Source organism: Corythoichthys intestinalis, chromosome 1, assembly GCF_030265065.1.
Source record: "Corythoichthys intestinalis isolate RoL2023-P3 chromosome 1, ASM3026506v1, whole genome shotgun sequence".
In the NCBI taxonomy this organism is placed as follows: Eukaryota; Metazoa; Chordata; class Actinopteri; order Syngnathiformes; family Syngnathidae; genus Corythoichthys; species Corythoichthys intestinalis.
Window position 1 is genome coordinate 9130877 of NC_080395.1, and position 21803 is coordinate 9152679.

At 40.0% G+C, this 21803-nt stretch overlaps 1 protein-coding gene across 1 annotated transcript in view; it reads right to left on the bottom strand.

Annotated features, from left to right (window-relative positions):
• The window catches only part of LOC130917542 (gastrula zinc finger protein XlCGF57.1-like), a 33528-nt gene that overhangs the window by 8249 nt on the left and 3476 nt on the right, over nucleotides 1-21803 (bottom strand). Inside the window, exon 2 of the mRNA XM_057839074.1 lies at nucleotides 15347-15488. Within this exon, the coding sequence (XP_057695057.1) occupies nucleotides 15347-15352 (6 nt within the window). The 5' untranslated portion in view covers nucleotides 15353-15488. The remainder of the gene's footprint in view (nucleotides 1-15346; nucleotides 15489-21803) is intronic.

Genomic DNA, 21803 nt, shown 5'->3' on the forward strand with positions numbered 1-21803 from the left:
GTAATTATAATCAGAGGCAGGGCCCAATGAGGCAGTATTGCACAGGGAGTTTAGTAATTGTCATGAGAAGCCAATTACATTTTAAACATTTGTTTTTAATAAATTTGATACTTTTTCATTGGCGGCTCACCTATATTTTACAGTTGCCAGAAGTATTGACTGCCAACATACATGAAAAAGTTGTCCTTCGGGAAGGTGACCGTGCTATATGCACATTGACTCTTGTGTGCTCCAGAATCAGAGACCTTGGTTCTCCAGACTCCTTCAGAAGACGGCCACATTTTAAATGGCTTAACAGTAAGTACTTTAGTAAAATGCAATGACATGTACTTTTTTTGTGCTGTTGTCACATTTGTCTACAAGCTATATATGTAAATGTGATTTTTTTTTTTTTTTTTAATCCCACAGGTGTCTGGACATGGAGCAGGTTCTGTGCAGAATTCAGGAGAGAGTATTACAACATGTACACCATTGAGATCTGCCATGGGTATGGGGAGCAGTTCAAACAATCCCCACGAGGTGAGTTGCACTGTGTAAGCTTATCTTGGTGTCATTAGAGACACTTAATATCTCAACATAGCATAGACATGGTGGAAAAGCCACAGTGCTTGGAAACAGTATTTCTCAGTGTTTTTATGTTCTTTTATAGGATTTGTTGGAGAGGAGAAAAGGGGTAAAGTAACGGCGTTTTACTGCAAGGAGGAAACACCTACAGGATACTGCAGTTGTTCCTGCTGTCCAATGCATTAAACTTTAATGTATTTGTTTGAGTTTGTTCTACACATGCACATTAAAACTGTTTCAGCTTAAGGCATTTTGTTTTCTTCAATCTACGGCATAATCATTGGATGCTTTCCTATGAAACTTTATTTTTATCCTAAATTTAATACAGAAATAAATGTCACCTTACAGCTTTTATTTGTTTATTCACCTTCTCTACTGTTTATCCTCAAGAGTATTTCTAATTATATTTATGCATTTGTAGGTTTGTATTATGTATTTTGGACTATAGAATGACTGCCACATAGTTTTCAGTGTTATCATAAATTTTCTGTTGTTCTTCCCTAAAGCTGTCAGACTGTTGAACTCTTGCCATGCTCCGTAGACCCCCAGTATTACTGGACTACTATGATCATGTCTATATACCTCACGCACATCTTAGCCCCTAACAAGCCCAAGTCAGCCAACTGCTAAATTGTTTTAGTAGTTACATATTTTTATACTTCTATCCAGCGTTTTTGTCTTTCTTGCTTGTTATTTTTGTATGCACCTTACAATTTTGCTCTTTTATACTCACTCTGCATTTATATTTGCTTTTAAAACGGGACCTGAGTTCTAATTTCTCACCATTAACATGTAAATCTGAACTGATGAGACAATAAAAATCCTTGAATCCTTATAAAATGGTCGAAATATTACAACAATAAATTTAACAGTGATAATGTTTTGTTTTTTATAATCACAGCAAATTACATGAAACTACGAGTATACCAAAATATATACAAAACAAAAACATTTTATTGTTGGATTTAGCTGCAGAATTAAATCATAACATGGGCTTTAACAAAATTTTGTATATATACTAAATATAAAAAAGTCACAATAGAGGCTCTTTTTAATTGTTACTGTTAAGGACTAAACTATACTCACCATACAAATCTAGGACTCTGAAGCCTTCGTACATTATTACAATAACAATTTCTATTTGTAATACCATTGAGAAACGTATGTTATAACAGTCCGTAAGGTTTAAAGTTTTTCTTTTAAATTTAACCAGCGTGAATGGTCTCTGAAGGGGTTACTGGGGGTGAGGGGAGGGGAAGACATTTAAGTATGTAAGGAAAGCACTTTTTCAATTCTTTTAAAGAATTATTATTACTATATTGATACACAGATAAGGGTGGAGGCAAACTGTAGATGATGTACATTTTTATACAGTAAATGGCAGTATGCACTAAAATTCGCGATTAATAAAAAAAAACAAAGAACTTTAACGTGCATGCGCAGATAGCTACCCGATCGCGACCGTCTCTCACGTGACTGAACTACGTCACTTCCCTCAAAGGCTTTACGCTTATAAACGCAAGAGATTCAGACATAAAAATTCATTATTCTTCGATTTGTCTTTAGGTTGATTAATAATTTTTTATATGTCAGAATCTACCACATAAATCACTCTTGAGTCATCGTGGCTCAAGTGGGGGCGGTGCTCTACGCGCATGCGCAGAACCAATCGAGGTCTGCCTAAGATTTATTCCTGATTAAATAAAGTCTTAAGGTTTTCTTTTTGTGTACACATGCATTGCTTGGATCAGGGTGTACCTCAAATGCCTTACCGATTTAAAAAATATCACATATATGTCTATATCTCCCGTCATCGCTCGGGAGAAAATGGCGTCGATCTGGGCGTGCGCAGTAGCAACCGTCACAATCGATGCACCCGTCACGATCGGGTAATGACAGGCCCTTTTCTCAGGTCTCCCGCTGCATAGCATTTAAGCTAGCGGACATTTGCTATGCAAGTTAGCCTATTGTTGTAAACATTAGCATAAAATATAATTTAAGCTAGCGAACTTTTGCCATGCAAGGTAGCCAATTGTTGTAAACATTAGCATTGTATAGCATTTTAGCTAGCGGACTTTTGCTATGCCACTTCGCTAACTTGCTTAAATGCTACATAATTGCTTAAATTTCAGATTGTTTCTGGTGCTTACCAGGTTGCTTAAATGTATTTTATTTCTGTTGATGTCCCTTCAGGGCAGTGGTTCTTAACCCTTTCACACCTAAGCCTACTTTGGCCGAATTTGCATGCCTTTGATGTTGCCTTTATATTTCAAAGAAAAAATTGTTCACAATGGCCAAGTTGGGTTCCTTTTTTCAGGATACCTTGAACTTCATGTCCAAACTGTTTGTTTTCTTCACTGACCAATTTTAATCCACATTTTAGACCCAAAAAGACAAAAAAATCCCAAAATCTTTTTTCAAAATTTGTAATGTTGATGTCCCACTGACGACCAAACGTGCTCGACCAACCGTTTTGAAGCTTGATAGTATTTACTTAACTTGCTAGGATAAACATTCAATAGAGAAAAAAATAAGATTGAATAGATTTATGTTTGACAATTCAACACCAGCAGCAGGTATGGTCATAGGCGTTTTTGGCCTTTGCACATACTATGGTCAAAACAGGTTATATACAGTGCAAAATAGTGAGGAAAAAAATTATATATATCATCCAACACAAAAAGGGTTTGGAGGATATCTCGTTGTGAAGTTAGGTATTGTACCCATCACCTTATCAAAGGTATATATGTACATGCAATCAAGCTTCGCGAACACGCATCTATATAAAAATTGAAAAGATTCATAGTGAATAAAAAAATATATATAACATTGAAAAACAGTATTTTCAAAAATATTGACAAGTAGTCCAGTTCAATTCAATTTTTTCAGGCATGCGACCCAATAAAGTTTTTTTTTTTTTTTTTTTTTGCGCACTCAATAAAGTTTGTTTTTGAACAGGTCACTGAGCTGCGTCACATACAACATCACACAGCCTACTCTTCCGCCGTTTGAGCGCTGCTGTCACTTCTACTCGCCGAGACGCCGACTAATCCGAGGAAAACGACGACAAATACAGCTCATCCTATTCCTTGAGTTAATGAAAAAATGCATTAGCTTGTGCTAAATTTAGTTTTCGATTCATTCTGCACGTTTCAAAGTCGCTCGCGCAATCCAACCGGTGTTCATGCCTCCTTTTCCTTAGTTGGCGCCTAGCTCGGCTATTTATTAAAAATGTTCACATTAGGTTCGTCCTTCTTGACATCACAACGGCTCTTGGGATACGTAGTCTTTTGTGCTGCTTTCGGTTTTGAAAAAGGACAAGAAATGATGGAAATATGGAGATAGACACATGGTCCATGCAGCGTTTTAATGCATATTTATGAGTGCAATAAAGCTATAAAACTCAAATGACATTATCTCCCGTTTTACTTGGTCGATTGACTTCAAATAAAAACTGGTGTGGACATCAACCTTCGTACTTTCAAATGAGAGCAACCAGGGGCACGTGGGTGACGTAATTACAGCGTTACGAGGCTTCAAAGATGATATGCGTAAACGTGTCGCATCCGACACGTTCGGTGTTAAAGGGTTAACTAGGGTTGCCACCTGTCCCTTAAAATAAGGAACGATCCGAAATTGGGAATTAAATGTTGCGTTCCGTATTGAACTAATACGGAATAGAAATGATTAGATACATTTCTATGCATTTTAGGAGTTTTTGGGATGTCCCTTTTTCTCTCTGACTGTACAGCTTTGGGCACGAGGGGGGCGTCCTGTATTTCTTATTTCTGAAAGGTGGCAACCCTATTCTTAACCTGGGGTCGATCGAACCCCAGGGGTTCGGTGAGTAAGTCCAAGGGGTTCGGCGAGGGTTAAGACACACAGGGCCCTATTTTCATTCACTGACTAATGGCAAAGTGTAGTTTTAGACTGGTTTGACCACAATTTACAAGCTTACTGTAATTCCATTTCTTTTAACTGCTAGCCCTCTATCTAATGCAGTGCTTCTCAATTATTTTCTGTTACGCCCCCCCAAGACGTAAACATTTCGCGCCCCCCACTCCAACTCACTGCTGCCTCTGTAAATAGTAGCATTTGTCTACAAAATGATTACTATTATAAGTACACCTCTGCATAACATTATGTCCCTTTTAATATTAAAGAAAAAAATGTAGATCAACATAAAATAAAGTAAAACTTTGTTAACATTGTTTTGTTCGTAACAGAAAAAATTTAAGGTGCATCACTTTGCCTGAATTTAAATTTAAAAAAAAAAAAGGGAACTGTAAAAATACACTTAAGGTAAATTTTTTGACCACTAAATACTGAAAAATACAATTTAATAAAATCAATAAATAATAATAAATTCAAATTGATTAGCAACATTAACAGTTTTTAAGTTTTATTTTATTTCATTTTTTTTGCACTGAGCAACTTGGTATACCACCTTATATGATGCTAACAGTGCTTGCTGGTTTACTGATGTAACACTGACAAAGTGGAACGACTGTTGGCGATATTCGGCACGTCTTTGCTAAGAGAAAAAAAAAAATCAAGCGGCTTGTCAACATGATTAGGGTTTAATTGTTTAATCTAAGTGACGTCTTAATTGATTTGGTTTCCTGCTGTCTGTTGCAAACATTTTTAGACACAGACTGGGCTTTCCTAGTCTCCCACTGTATTCAAAGTCAAAGCCAAAAGCCAAACGCTACATACACTTCGTCATATTTCCTCGTCTTAGCGCTTCATATCTCTAGTGCTCTTTGCTGTGTGCTCGTTTTGGTTAAAAAATACTGCGCACATTCCGAAAATGAGAGCGCCACTGCCACCCAGAGTGGATGTGCAATTACACTTCATTCTAGTATGGCAAAAAAGTATGTTCCCCGAGGCTCTGCGCCCCCCTGGGGGGGCCCGCCCCACTATTTGAGAAGTACTGATCTGGAAGGAGAAACTGGTTTGCTCAGTGGAAGGTTCACCCGTACTTGGTACATTGAAGTATACGGAAAAAAAACCCATTTGCGTCCTATTTTACACTATAAAAAAGTATGTGATGTAAGGATGCAACACTAAAATAAGATGTAGACATGACCAAAAGAAATTCATTTTCCAACGTGAAAATCAACAGCAAAAGGCACAATTATTTGTGGTATATTTGAAATTTGAAGTAATTCGAATTGGAATTCATATATTACCTTGCTATAGCTTAGCTATATCAGTTTTGAATTTTTAAAAAAATAATTGCTTTATTATTTAATTCCGAAGGGTTCAATGAATGCACACATGAAACTTGTGGGGTTCAGTACCATTAGCAAGGTTAAGAACCACTGCTTTAGGGGCTCTGTATGTAAACTTTGCTTCATGTAAGTAGAAAGTGGGCAAAGACATTGCCTCCCTTATATACAACAATCTTCATCTTTCACAGATGAACCCCCATAGTTGGGATCAAATGGGATTATATGAATAAAATGTGGTCATGGGGAGTCAACCAAAGTCTTCCCAAAAAGATATTTTCGAGTTGTCTGGTGAAATTCTTCCAGTTTTAATATAGTAAAATATACAGTTGTGGTCAAAAGTTGACATACATTGTGAAGAACATAATGTCATGGCTCTCTTGAGTTTCCAGTTATTTCTACAACTCTGATTTTTCTCTGATAGAGTGATTGGAACGGATACTTCTTTGTCACAAAAAAACATTCATGAAGTTTGGTTCTTTTATGACTTTATTATGGGTGAACAGAAAAAAGTGATCAAATCTGCTGGGTCAAAAATATACATACAGCAGCACTAATATTTGGTAATATGTCCCCTGGCCATTTTCACTTCAATTAGGCACTTTAGGTAGCCATCCACAAGCTTCTGGTAAGCTTCTGGTTGAATCTTTCTCACACTCTCTGCTGCTTCGCTACTGTGCAGACGTCTCTCTGCTTTGCTCCTGCTTCTCAAGCTTCAATCATCTTTTTAATCATTTTTAATCACCTCTAAATTACTCAGTATGTCTTGGAATTTTCTTTTAATCTTGTTTTTATTCAAACAAAGGCTTTTTGAGCATTTTTGAGCCTTTTAAAGTGCTTTTTTGTCGTTACTGGAACACAAGTCTGCCTTATCAGAGCTGAGGAATTCGGCTAACGAAAGCTAAGTAGCAGCAACATGCCTCCCCTGTCAATGGATGATTACCACAAACTGCTCCAGAAGATAGCAGTACTGGAAACAAAAATCTACCGGCTTGAAGTGAATATGGAGGTAAATGGACAGCTCGGGAATGAAACCACTCTGCCGATCTCCCAAAACAGCGAGTGGGAGCGGACCCACAGAATGCAAACAAACACCATCGAGACTCAACGGGACCCTGGCAGAACCCAGCACTGGCAGATTTACGATGAAAAGGAATGGCCACCTCTGCAGAAGACCGCGTCATCTACTCCGGCACCAGAAAGAAAATTATCACAGATCAAGGCAACAACAAAGTACTGTTGTACGATATACCGGTATCAGTATAGTATTGCGGTACTTGCTTTCAAAAAACGGTACTATATTACCTCATTTTAGTACCGACAAAAAAATGTCATGTGTTTTGAGCGTCGGAGAATGTTGTGTGTGTGCTGTGCAGCAGGCAGCAGCAGCGCTGCACTCACTCGCTCTGACTGTGCTCTGCTCCTGTGTGGGCGGACCGACTTCCCCCACCCCTCCCCTCGCCCCTCACAGCAAAGCAGCAGCTCATAGCAACAGTTCAGCTCGGGGAAAGATACGAGGAAAAATGACGGCAGCTCCTACAGAGCCGCAGCCTACAACTAGCGGGCTGCAAAACCAGCCAAGGCTCGTTGAGAAAGAAGACGCACGAAGCGAAATATGGAGGTACTTCGCTTACCGTGCCGACGAAGAAGGAAACGCGGCGGACACATCAAAGCCCGTGTGTAAAAGATGCCATAACGCCACACAAGCGAAAGGTTCCAACACATCCAACTTGGCGAAACATCTTGCGGACAACCATCCCGATTTGTACCAAGAATTCAAAGAACGACAGGTAGCGAATGTGAACGATAACAACACACAACATGCCTTCAAATCAGTCCCAACGAGTATTTGTCCCACAATAGCCTACTCGTGTGTCAGTGAAACACGAGGCAATAAACGCAATGTGCTCACAGAACACGGAATCTCCACCAAGGAGCATATGAGTCAAGTAAAGTAGCCTATCAAAGATCAAAAAGTTTAGCCAACATCAGAATACTGCATGCCATGTAAAAGATTTATGGCCCTCATTTGCCATAGCGTTTGGTATGCAGTAGGCTACTCTGATGAACATCCTAATATTTTCAATAATCAAATTATATTAATGTTATACTAATTCATTGGCAAAAACGCCTAAATGTTTAGAAAAAAATACACACATCATAAACCACCACTATACTGCCAGTCCCAAGCCAGTCTACTTTAGTAGCCTAAACATTAACTGTAGTGTGTGTGTGTGTGTGTGTGTGTGTGTGTGTGTGCTCTCTGTCCCTCTCTCCCCCTCCTCTCTCCCCTCCTCCTCTCTCTGTCCCTCTCTCCCATCCTTTCTCATCTCTTGTGAACACTTTTTGTTGTTGTTGTTGAACCTAAAGCTCAGGAGCTGCAGCCAAGTACAGTACTTTTATTTTTTGTTAAAAAAAATAGCTGTGTGAAAATATTTTTTTATTTAAAACAAGTTTGTACAGTTCATTCTATTGATGTGTGAATTGTGAAGACATTTTTATTTATTTTTACATAAAGTTCAGGAGCTGCAAGTACAGAGAGTATTTTTATTTAAAAAAAACATAGCAGTTGTTGTTTATAACTTTGAACAGTTTACTTTGGAACACAGTTATTGTTACTTATATGAGGTGATCTAAGATTTGCCTATAGCATTTTCAGTACAACTAAAAAAGTAGGAACCAGGATAATAGCACCATTTAGCGGTCTGATGTCACACTGGAGATGTGACAGTTTAACATTGTTCAAAATAAAAATGTTACTACCAGAGTGAACTTCAATAAAAGAAGTTTTCTGTTCCAAGTTTTGTCCTCTCTATTCCAGTATTTTTTCCCTGATGTTTTAGGTTTTTTGCGTGGTATCGTTTAGTATCGGGTATCGAGGTATTTAGTCAGGTATCGGTATCGAACTCATAATTTTGGTATCGGGACATCCCTACAACAAAGGCTCAAAGCAAAGTGCCTCAAGCTGCTGGAATTCAACTGGAAAATAGATTTACGCCACTCTCCGAGACTCCTGACCCAGGGAAAGTTGGAACACCCAGCTCGAAAGAGAGGTATGATGCTAATGCATGTGCTAGCAGGCTACAGAGAAAGCGACCCAATGGGCCCCGCACTCTGATAGTGGGCGACTTTGCTGTGAATGGGATGAAACACTTTTTTAGCAACAATACCAGAGTATGTTGTTTTAACAAAGCTACGGTGTCTGTTATCTCTGAAAAAATCCTTAGCATTGCTGCTCAGCATCCAACAGCCACTACTCTGATAATACACACAGGAGCCCTCGATATTGCGAAGCAAAAATCAGAGCTTTTAAAGCAAGACTTCACTGAACTGATAAACAAAGTCGGAACTTTAAATACTGAGGTGTTTTTCAGTGGACCAATACCCGCGCCCAGGCTGGGGGATGAAAGTTTCAGCAGAGTGATGATGCTCAACAAATGGCTCAAAGCAACATGCGCTGGACAATCGATGTACTTCATTGACAATTTCAACATATTTTCAGGGCGCAGGCATCTCTTTAAGAACGATGGCCTTCACCTAAATAAGTCAGGAGTGCGGTTACTAAGCAGCAGCATGTTTTATCTCTTGAGGCACAGACAGTCTGCTTATCTCGAGGAAAGGAGGCAAGCTGTCCCAAAACATCGGATAAACATGGTGGCTGGGATGAGTGCTGAATCAGACAGTGTGCATGCAGAATCAATGTCTCCTCCAAAAATGGAGCCGATAGTCGCTGAAGGGGAAGTGACTAAGCCAGCCCTGCCAGGCTGTGACCAACCCTCCTCTGCTGAGGCTCCACTGCCTCAACGGGAGGAGACCCTGGTAGCAGGTGATCGACCCCCTTCAGACGAGACTCAAGAAGTGGCTCCATCAGCTCAACAGGAGGAGAACGACCCGACCGTGCAATCCTCTGCTGTCGAGGCCCCATCCAGCCCCAAATCCTCGCACTCCAAGACGCCACCACGCTGCCAACTCCAGGATAAGGCCCCATCCAGCCCCAAATCCTCACACTCCAAGACGCCACCACGCCGCCGACTCCAGGATATGGCCCCATCCAGCACCAAATCCTCACACTCCAAGACGCCACCACTCCGCCGACTCAGTCAGGCTAAGGCCTCATCAAGGCCTAAATCCCCACAGTCCCGGAAGCCCCCCCGCCGACGACTTAGTTTGGATGAAATAATGAGTCAACCTGATCGGGACTCCATGGATCTAGATGGCAAGGTTAACCAGTCTCTTGATCTCCTCAAGTTCATGTCTTCGCTTCCACCCTGTACCTGTCACACCCGACAGGTGCCAGGGGAAGATGGCAACAAACCAACCAGCCTCCACTGGAATTCTCTCGGGGCAAAGCCAAAGCACTACAACTCTGGAATTACACGGTATTATCCTTCTATGGAGGAAGCCATGTTTGCGACACCAATATGATGTGCACCGGGTCCAGGCTGTGACAACATTACAAAGACTGTTCTGTCCCAGCAAAAGCCGGGGCCTTATGGAGTACAGTATGTATGCTCAACAATCCCAGTGGTGATAAACAACAAAAAAAGGGCTAGACTGGTGAGAAATAAAAAACGTTCAATCAACTCTGCCAACCTGTTAAGCATAGTAAGTCATTCCCAAAACTCACCAGTGAATCCAGTCTGGCATCTCCAATTGGCTCTGCTAAATATTAGATCTTTAGCTGGCAAATCTTTCTTAATTAATGATTTTATCAGCAAACATAACCTTGACATGTTGTTCCTAACAGAAACTTGGTTAGATCAAGATAAGAGTTCGACAGTTCTGATTGAGGCAACCCCCACAAACTTCAATTTCTTTAGTGCTCCAAGAACCCATAAGAAAGGAGGTGGGGTTGCCAGTCTGATCAGGGACAGTTTTCAATGCACGAATATTTCATGTGGTCAGTTTGATTCCTTTGAATATATTGTCATTCAGCTAAAAAGCCCTTGCAGAGCTGCCTTGGTAACAATTTACAGACCACCGAAGTATAACACAATGTTTTTTGATGAGCTTACCAAAATACTGTCTTCCGTCTGCATGGACTTTGATTGTGTTGTTTTAGTGGGTGACTTTAACATTCATGTTGATAATCCTGAAGAAGGATGTGCTAGAGAGCTTTTAAATATTTTGGATACATTTGGTTTATCTCAGCATGTCACAGTTCCAACACATAACAGAGGGCACATACTGGACTTAATAATATCCAAAGGTCTTAACATCTCTGAGGTCACAGTGAATGATGTTGCTCTGTCTGATCACTACTGCATTATGTTTAAAATGACCACCCCTGTCCATCCTCTGAAAAGGGAAACAGAGGTGATTAGGAAGCGTTACATAAGTGATAACACATGTGCGTTATTCACACAGGCCTATGCCTCATCATTAACCTCTACAATAGCTCCAGTGGAAGAACTTGTAAATAGTTTCAGTTCCAGTGTGATGACTGTAATGGACACTATTGCCCCGATTAAGACAAAAACTTTGTCAAGAAAGAAGAGGTCACCCTGGAGAAATGCCACACTAGCTATAAAACAAAAACAAGTTTGTAGACGAGCAGAACGCAGATGGCGAAAAAACAAACTCCTAGTTTTTTATGATATCTACAAAGAGAGTCTTCGCAAATACAACCAGGAACTGAAAAATGCTAGACAATCATATTTTTCAGAGATCATTAGTAGAAACACCAACAATACTCGCACACTATTTTCTGTTGTTGACAAACTGACAAACCCACAAGCATCAATACCTCAGGAATTGGCATCTGAGGTGTCCTGTAATAATTTCGCAGCATTCTTTACACACAAAGTACTAAAGATTAGACAGGCTGTGTGCAACTCCGGATTAACAAATGTTACACTAAACACCTCCCAAAATGTCCCCCACGTCAATCTTAGACAGTTTAGCCTCCTGGACTATGCCACTTTAACAGAAATTGTGTCGAAATTAAAGCCCACAACATGCTGCCTTGACATCCTTCCTTCAAACTTTTTCAAAACTGTTTTTCATTGCATAGCCCCAGACATACTTCAGATTATAAATACTTCCCTCCAAACAGGAGAGTTTCCTCAGACTTTAAAAACTGCAGTAATAAAACCTCTCCTAAAAAAACCTAATCTGGATGCCTCAACCATTAGTAATTACAGGCCAATATCAAATCTGACATTCCTGGGGAAAATTATCGAAAGGGCTGTGTTTGAACAGATCCAGACTTTTATGATGCAAAACAATCTTTTTAACTCATTTCAGTCTGGATTTCGGCCACAACACAGCACCGAGACCGTGCTTATCAAAGTCCTAAATGATATTCGTCGGAATACCGATGCAGGCAAATCATCTGTTCTGCTACTATTGGATCTCAGCGCCGCATTTGACACGGTTGATCACAACATACTACTCAGCAGATTGGAACAGTGGGTAGGGTTTACTGACACTATTCTTCAGTGGTTCACATCCTATTTACATGATAGAGATTTCTTTGTGTCAATTGGAAACTATCAGTCAGAACGAACCAAATTCACGTGTGGAGTCCCTCAAGGGTCAATTCTTGGACCACTCTTATTTAACATCTATATGCTTCCGTTAGCTCAGATAATGGAACAGTATGATATCTCCTATCACGCCTATGCAGATGACACACAACTGTACATTTCTGTGTCCCCACATGATTATAGTCCCTTAGTCTCCCTGAGTAAATGCATTCGTCAAATCAATGAATGGATGTGCCAGAATTTTCTCCAGTTAAATGTAGAGAAGACAGAGGTGATCATTTTTGGGCCAAAAAAGGAAAGGTCAAAGATAAGCAGCCAACTTAGCACAATGTCACTAACAGCTACAAATCAAGTCAGAAACCTTGGCGTAATTATTGACTCAGACCTAAAATTTGATAGCCATCTAAAGTCCATCACTAAATCCGCTTATTACCACCTAAAAAATATAACCAGAATTAAGGGGCTTCTGACTCAACAAGACATGGAAAAACTTATGCATGCATTCATTTTCAGCAGATTGGACTACTGCAACGGTATATTTACAGGTCTTGATAAAAAATCAGTCAGGAAGCTGCAGCTAGTACAGAATGCTGCAGCCAGAGTCCTCACAAATACAAGGAAGCTGGACCACATTACACCGGTTTTGAAATCGCTACACTGGCTTCCAGTGAGTCAAAGGATAGACTATAAAATACTACTGCTCGTCTACAAAACACTTAATGGCCTTGGACCAAAATACATGCTTGACTTGTTAGATTCCTATGAGACATCTAGACCCCTAAGGTCGTCTGGAACGGGTCTTCTGCATGTTCCAAGAACAAGAACCAAGAGGGGTGAGGCAGCATTTAGTTATTATGCTCCTCACCTCTGGAACAAGTTACCCGAACGTCTGAAGTATGCTCAAACTGTTAGCTCCTTTAAATCAGGGCTAAAAACGCTTTTGTTTGGCACTGCATATCCATAACTGTCTATATATTTCAACCTACCTGCCTTCTATTCCTATTGTGCTTATCTCCATTGCTGATTTCAATGATTATTAGTAGTAGTAGTTTTTGCTTTATTTTTATTTTTGTTTTATTTTTATTTATTTATTTTTATTCTGTGATTAGATGTGATCATTTGTCTTGGTTTTTACGTTGTGTTGATTTAAATGTGATTTTTATGGTCTTCATGTGATGTAAAGCACTTTGAATTGCCTTGTGTTGAATTGTGCTATATAAATAAATTTGCCTTGCCTTGCCTTGCCTTTGACCACTCCTCTTGACAGAATTGGTGCAGTTCAGTTAAATTTGATGGCTTTCTGACATGGACTTGTTTCTTCAGTATTGTTCACAAGCTCAAGTCAGGACTTTGGGAAGGCCATTCGAAAACATTAATTCTAGCCTGATTTAGCCATTCCATTACCACTTTTGATGTGTGTTTGGGGTCATTGTCCTGTTGGAACACCCAACTGCGCCCAAGACCCAATCTTCGGGCTGATGACGTTAGATTATCTTGAAGAATTTGAAGGTAATCCTCCTTCTTCATTATCCCATTTACTCTCTGTAAAGCGCCAGTTCCATTGGCAGCAAAACAGCCCCACAGCATAATACTACCACCACCGTGCTTGACGGTAGGCATGGTGTACTTGGGGTTAAAGGCCTCACCTTTTCTCCTCCAAACATATTGCTGGGCATTGTGGCCAAACAGCTTGATTTTTGTTTCGTCTGACCACAGAACCTTCCTCCAGAAGGTCTTATCTTTGTCCATGTGATCAGTAGCAAACTTCAGTCGAGCCTTAAGGTGCTGCTTTTGGAGCAAGGGCTTCCTTTTTGCACGGCAGCCTCTCAGTCCATGGAGATGCAAAACACGCTTGACTGTGGACACCGACACCTGTGTTCCAGCAGCTTCTAATTCTTGGCAGATCTGCTTTTTGGTGATTCTCGGTTGAATCTTCACCCTCCTGACCAATTTTCTCTCAGCAGCAGGTGATAGCTTGCGTTTTCTTCCTGATCGTGGCAGTGACAAAACAGTGCCATGCACTTTATACTTACAAACAATTGTTTGCACTGTTGCTCTTGGGACCTGCAGCTGCTTTGAAATGGCTCCAAGTGACTTTCCTGACTTGTTCAAGTCAATGATTGTTCAAGTCAATAATCATTCACAAGAAATTGCTAATTCGTGTTGCTGTATGTATATTTTTGACCCAGCAGATTTGATCACTTTTTCTGTTAACCCATAATAAAGTCATAAAAGAACCAAACTTCATGAATGTTTTTTGTGACAAAGAAGTATCTGTTCCAATCACTCTATCGGAGAAAAATCAGAGTTGTAGGAATAACTGGAAACTCAAGAGAGCCATGACATTATGTTCTTCACAAGTGTATGTCAACTTTTGACCACAACTGTATTGCTAACACCAAAAAAGTCGCAATGTCAGTTTTTTTCCAATGTCGTTCATCCCTATTAGAGTGAGAGGTTTAATGTTGGTTCTCTACCTTGTAGATACTTTCTCGTGTTGCATGTTTGTTGCCACTGTCGCAATTTATGACGTCAAACACTACATGTGCTGTATGATACCCTCGTTGCCGCAGCTACTTGTCAGATGGCTCAATCATGTGGCCCAGTGTAAACATGCCCAATTGCGATTTGGACACTTGCCCAAAAAATGAACAGCCAGCCCTAAAATTTGATTTGAGGACGAAACAGATTGGAATTAGATATGCCTGGAGTCTGAACGTAGCCTCGGAACCCTTTTGCTGTAGATACAGGTAATACACCTTATTACAGTTATCCATCTTCCACTGATATTGATGATAGATTTGTCAACTCATTGGCTGCCATTGACGGCCATAGACGTCCAATCCGTTTGACGTCGGAGGGATGGCAGCGAATGAAATGCCGCCTTCCCAGTTCAAATGGAGTGGACACAATAGTTGTACCGCCATATCGTGAAATTATCGTTATCGTGAGCCTTCTTTCGCTACTCAGATATGGGAATTTGCCCTAAAGTCTCAATCACAATCACATCAAAGCAAGTCTGGCATTGCACAAAGAGTAAAACAACTAATGTCATGATCTTACCCTCATTTTCTTTTGTTTTACAGTTGCTCGCTGTGGCCTGGATTACCTCTCCTCATCTTCCACGTCTGTACTCTTCAACTTGATGCTTGGGATTGCGTTTGCCTTCAGGAGTGGCGCGGGAAGTGGGGGGCTGCAGCACCCCCTGGTGTTGGGTAGAAAAAAATGGTGTTTCATTAGATTTTTTTTATTAGCATATAAAACTGTGAAAAAATAGTGTATATAACATTGGGGATTTAATATATATGTTGAAAAACCTTTTTTGTTATTAACATGGTCACCAGCTGACACCTTGCTTGCTACCGGTGTTCTGCCAAAATGTGCTACATCGGCAAAACGTCTACGAGAGGCGAATTTGACACCAAAAGCACTACCGCGCTCTTCCAACTTGTTTAGTTGCATACAGGCAGAACGTACTAAAAAATACTGAAATGTAGTTATATAAAATAAGGACGGCTTAAATACGCTAATGTGGCTAATGTGACTAATGTGGTCAGCAGATCAACACTGCTTTAAAGCTACCACAAGAAAACACAATGGTTAAAAGTGTGAGAGGGAAATACACACAGAAAGTATTTTTGAGGCAAGGAAAATAATCAATAAAAACAACAATAGTGACTACTCGCCACTTTTAACCAATGCACGCATGCGTGCGGATGCTTGCGCAAGAGCACACTGAGCAGTGTGTAGGACAGTACTTCTCAAATAGTGGGGCGCCACCCCTGGCATTGGGGTGAGGTTGTTTTCTTGAAATATCTTCAGAAGGAAAAATTGTTCTCAATTCATATTTCAGGTAATCCTCAAAAAACATGTTCTTGATATAATGCCATTCAAATTTTTGATGAACTTTTTATACATTTGAAGAAATTGTCATTTTTGTATTACTACCCTAAGCTTCCACAAGTGTGTCAAAAATGACCCACATGCATTTTCTATGGAATCCAACGGGAAACTTTCATTCTTTTCAACTTTGGCTGTCAGGAATAAATTTACCGTGGACCACACAGGCTAGGTATGTAAAAAGGGACATCCCTTAAGATGATTGTTACACAGCAAGAGCTGATACGTGTATTCTAAGCATTATGTCCATATAGTATTTTGTGTGTGTGTCTTTCATGACTCTATTATTATTTATCTATCAACAAATTAACCTACTTCATAACTAGCTAGCTAACAATGGATAGGTTCATACCGCAGGTCCTAATGCACAATTCTGAGTTTTTGTCATGTGTTTTTTTGGCGTACCTGTTCAGACTGCCTTTGTCCATTGAGCCTGTTCAAGTACTATACACGCGCTCTAATTTGCAGTCTGAGATGCGCTGTGCAAACTGACCCGCATGCGCAGGAGCATTGGAGCAGAGAGAAAACCGAGCATTGTCAGGCTTATTCTGAACCCATTTTATTTTTTTATGACTATTGTCAAGCCCGCTCCTTCCCCAAAAGCCGCGTTCAAGCTAGGCGCTAACGCTAATGCACGGCTGCACCGCTACCGTAGCACCCTGTCTCTCTCGTTCTTTGCTGATGTTAATTGCTGCATGAATTCCAATTTGGGGGACTTGACAGTTCGGACCGCAGCCACATTCTGCAAAAATGTGGCCCGGATGGGATTTTAACCACATGCGAAAGTGACCTGGATCGAATTTGAAAATGGTCCACTTTTATGCTTTTCCCGTTCAGTCAAGTCAGAAAAACACGAAAAAAATCGGATTTGTGCTAGATTTACAGCTGAAATGGTCCTACAGATGTTGGATGATGGAGAGGCAGTGACAGGTTGGACTCAAGTGTCTGAAATTTCTGATGATGAGGACCCAGACTATTGTCCAGGTGGCAATGGCAGTTGTCCACCTGGAAATCCAACTGAACAGGATCAATGTGACTCATAAGATTCCACTTATGTTTCCCCTGATGAAGAAAGTGTCCAAATCATGGCCAACAGAATGAGTTGGTAGGGTTCTTACTAGAGAGAATGACCTCCCACCCATGGCAGAACACAGAGCCACAATATCCTCAGAAATTGCATACCTGTTAAGTTTCTGATTTGGTCGGGAGACTCCCGATTTTGACCCCAATGCTCACGCCTCACGATTAGAAAGCCAAATCTCCCGATTTTCCAAAAATGTCTTTTTTTTTTTTTTTTTTTTTTACGTTTTTGTTTGTCACCGTTTTGTAACGATACCATTCGGCCCGATTCGGAAAGTGACCAACAACGAATAGCCTGGCCGTCTCCGACTTCCCTGCCCTCACTCCCCTTCAGAGCTGGAAAAGCCCAACCAATCATCTGACAGGGAGGGAAGAGGCGAAGCACCACCGACTTCCCAAGATGCTGGCACTAATAAACCGGCTTTTAGACTGGTTCAAGTCTTTATTTTGGAAGGAAGAGATGGAGCTGACCCTGGTCGGCCTCCAGTATTCGGGAAAAACGACGTTCGTCAACGTAATTGCCGTAAGTCTTACCTGCCAGCGATAGCTAACTAGCCTAATGCTAATAGCATTAGAGCTAATGATGGGAGAACGATGAGGAAGAAGTCGCTGCTTTACTCTGTGTTTTCGTGGATCAAACATCATGGAATATTAAACCACTGCGGTCCTACCCCCACAATATATGAATTCAAGTGAGAAAGCGTATCGTTACTTACCTGAAGTTTAATCATTTAGATTCGCTATTATGCTAAAGCTAAAGTGTATACTATACACTTTATTACATTATATCATTATTACTGTGCTGAAACAAAAAATATAAAGTTTCAATTCTAAGTTACAATTCAATTAAAAACTGCCATGACAAAGATACTTTTAAAAACAAATATGATTAATTTTCTAAATGATGTAATTAATGTTGCTGATTTAGTCTGACGAAACCCTAATTGGAGTGATGGTTGATGAGATGAAGAGGCTGCTGAGGAAGCTGATGTCCAAATTTGTGCAAATGGATGTGATCAGGAAAGCTGAGGATATCCTAGATGTTGATTACAGGAACAAGGAGAACTGGCATGACACAGGCAACATAGGAGTATCACATGATGCCAGACAATACATGGAGCAAGTTGAAGACTATCTCTGATGCCACCAAAAAGAGGTTCTTTGACAGTGTAGTTAATTTTTACACAAGTGTTGTGACCAAAATGAACTTGAAAAAAAATGGTTGCATTTTGTCTTAGTTGGCAAACAGAAATCTCCCTATTTGCAATTTCTACAACTTAACAGGTATGAAATTGGTCAGTGCCTCCACAAGGGCTTAGCACCGCTCTTTTACCAAAAAGATGCATGGGAGCTCTTCATCATTGATGATAAAATACAAGGAAGGATAAAGTCTATTGCTGTTCTGTTTAAAAAAAAAAATAAAAAAAAAAGTTTTCATCATTAAGATATTTCAAGCATGAAATCATTCTTGTGTGGCCCTAAATATCATACTAATTAATATACAAGTGATTATTCTTCACCAAAATGGCATAAAACCACATTGCTTCTAATATGGGTCATTTTTGACCCACTTATGGAAGAGTGTAGGTCCAGTAACTTGTGCATCTAAGTGTTAATACAGTGGGAGATTCGGAAAGACCACCGTTTACTGTGTCTAAAAATGATTATAGCGGACAGCCGGAAGCCAAATCAATTAAAACGCCACTAAAAGACATTAGACCCAAATCTCATTGATAGGCCGCTTGATTGTTTTTCAGCGAAAACGTGCTGAATATTGCCAACAATCGTCCCACTTTGTTAGTGTTTTATCAATAAACCAGTGAGTGCTGTTAGCATGCTCAGTGCAAAATAACCCCACAGCATTGCAAAGGAGGTGAGACTGTGAGCAGCAAAAATATAAACTGTCCTCATGTCCAAAGACACTTTTTTTCATCTATTCAGTTTTGTTTTTTCGGTCAAATTTTTTTCCATAATGTCCTCATGAGTTAATGTTTCTAATTAATTTGAATTTGTTATTATTTACTGATTTTATTACATTTTATTTTGCAGTATCAAATGGTAAAAAATGTACCTTGAGTGTATTTTTAGTTTGTATGTGACTTTTTTGTTTTTTTTAATTCAGGCAAATTGATGCGCGTTGTCTTTTCTATTACAAATAAAACAATGTTAATAAAGTTATACTTCATTATAAGTTGATCTATTTAACTTTTTTTCTTTAATAGAAAAAAAGGGCAATGTTAGGCAGAGGCGTACTTATAATAGTAATTCTATAGACAAATGATACTATTTACAGTGGCGGCAGAGAGTTTGTGGGGGCGAGAAACATTTAGGTATTCTTTGGGGGGGGGCGTGACAGAAAATAATAGAGAAGCACTGGTGTAGGACGTCTCGCCGCAACGAAGGAACTGCAGAACACCGGGTCGCGTTTAATAAGACGCTATAGGAAAAGTTAACTGTTGACAGAGGAGACGTTACCATGGCGCAAAAACGAATTAGCGATTTTTTTCTTTTCAAAAACAGCAAATTTTTCTAAAATTCAATTCAAGGTCAAAAATGAAGATGAAGATGATGAGTTCTATCTACCTTTAGTGTCTTCAAATAGTTGAGAAATGCTTGCATTGTAGCCATATTATTGTTTTTTGTTGCTGTTGAGCTGCCGCCGTGCAGAGCGCTGTTGGTTATTCGTGTGCAATATATTTTAGTGTTGTGAAAAGGAGGTGTTAAACTGAGGCTGATTGGACCTTTTAGTTTTCAAATGTGTTCGTGTGTCATTGCGCCATCTAGCTGTGTGGAATTATAATACACAAGTGCTTTTTTCATGAAGAAAACTATCACCCACTGTAGGGAAAAAAGAACGTTGTCTTTGTAGTAGCCTAGTAGTCGTATGTAAACCAACCAGCAGGCGTGTGTACAGCCATTGTGCACGCCTTGTATGGAGAAAACGAACGAGGATGACAAATTTAGGCTGAAACGGCTGTTTTGGGATGGGGAAAAACAAAATAATATCCTCAGCAACCCCTGCTATGAGCGACTTCCAGCGCCCCTGGCCTTCAGTCAGTAGCATTTTGTCGCATCTTTAACACAAGTAGAAAAGAGTCTTACACAATTAAATGTAATCGCTCTAATGTAAACCGAGCGACCCCCCCGCCCCTTTAAACAAAATTTACAAGTGGCATAAAGCTAAAGCGACGTATTGCTTTAACGCAAGGGTTTGCATAGAGACGGTAGGGACATAACACTAGAAACTTCTCAGGATGCTCAAACTGTCCCCGTCAACTTTTAAGCAAACTTATTTGCATTATATAATGAGTTCAGTTATCGATGTAATTTAGATTGTCTTCATATATTTTGTAAGGGTAGAATTGACCCTACCATTATTAAATGACTGCTTATCGGTTAAGCTAAGAGAGTGGTTCAGCAGCTCAGAGTGCGTCTGTACGCGGTGAAAGCTGAGCATCTGACCCAGTAGTGTGTTAACTAGTCTAACACTCAAAATCAAGATGGAGAAAATTATTCAAGAAAAAATATCAGATTAAGACGTTACAAATTTGCAGTGTGAAAGTTAGTATAAATCAATATTTATATTATAATATAATTAGGTTCATCTTGGAAATAATAGTTCTGACCCCCATTCACCCAAACTGTTTGGTTTTATTCATGTCCTGACACAGCAAAAATGCCGATTATGCTGTTATATCGTCCCTACCAATATTAAGACCAAACCTATGCCCTTGCTATAACGTGTCATGACTAGCGAGCTAAGCTAAACAAAACGAAGTTACGTAAGCCTGCAAAGCTTCAACATAAAGCCAAACGACTTAAGGCCGAGTTATACTTCTGCGTCAGACCTGCGCCGTCAAGGAAGACCCGAGTTACGACCCTGCGACGAAGCCTGATGCGCTCCTCTCGAATTTTCTACCTTCGCGTCGCGTAGACGCGTATGACGTGGCAGAAACGGACTGTGATTGGTCCGCTCAGACTGTTGTTTCCAGTTCAGCGCGAAATCACCGCCATTGTAGAATAGAATCAAACATTATTTTCTACATGCAAAAATGGACCAAGCCGACGAGAGTATCATCGAAGAGCAAATCTCATCAAGACATTATTGTGATTGCCAAATGGCAAGGTCGGCGATTGAAAAAAAAAAATTTTTTTTAAATGGAAGAACCACCGAGACGTGTGTGTTCGGAATCAAGTGGCCACACGAAGTGGTGACCCAGTCGGCCAAAAACTGCCAACTTTTTATCACTTTATGTCGTATTGTATTTTTGGTTGGTGCACTTCCTCATTTATTGTGTACATATGTTTGCTGTGAGTGTCACTTATTTACGTGTCACACTTCAAGTATATGAAGAATAAAGCACAGATTTGGTGTCAAAAGAGTTGTTTTGATCTTTAATTTTCAATAACAGACAGTTCACACACGATAGATACATCATCACTGATTGAGAGTGCCTCGGTGCTTTTTATAACGTTAAAATCAAGGCTCCCAACGCAGTTTGGGAAGTTCCATAGACGCCAGAAATCTGCTATGGCTTTC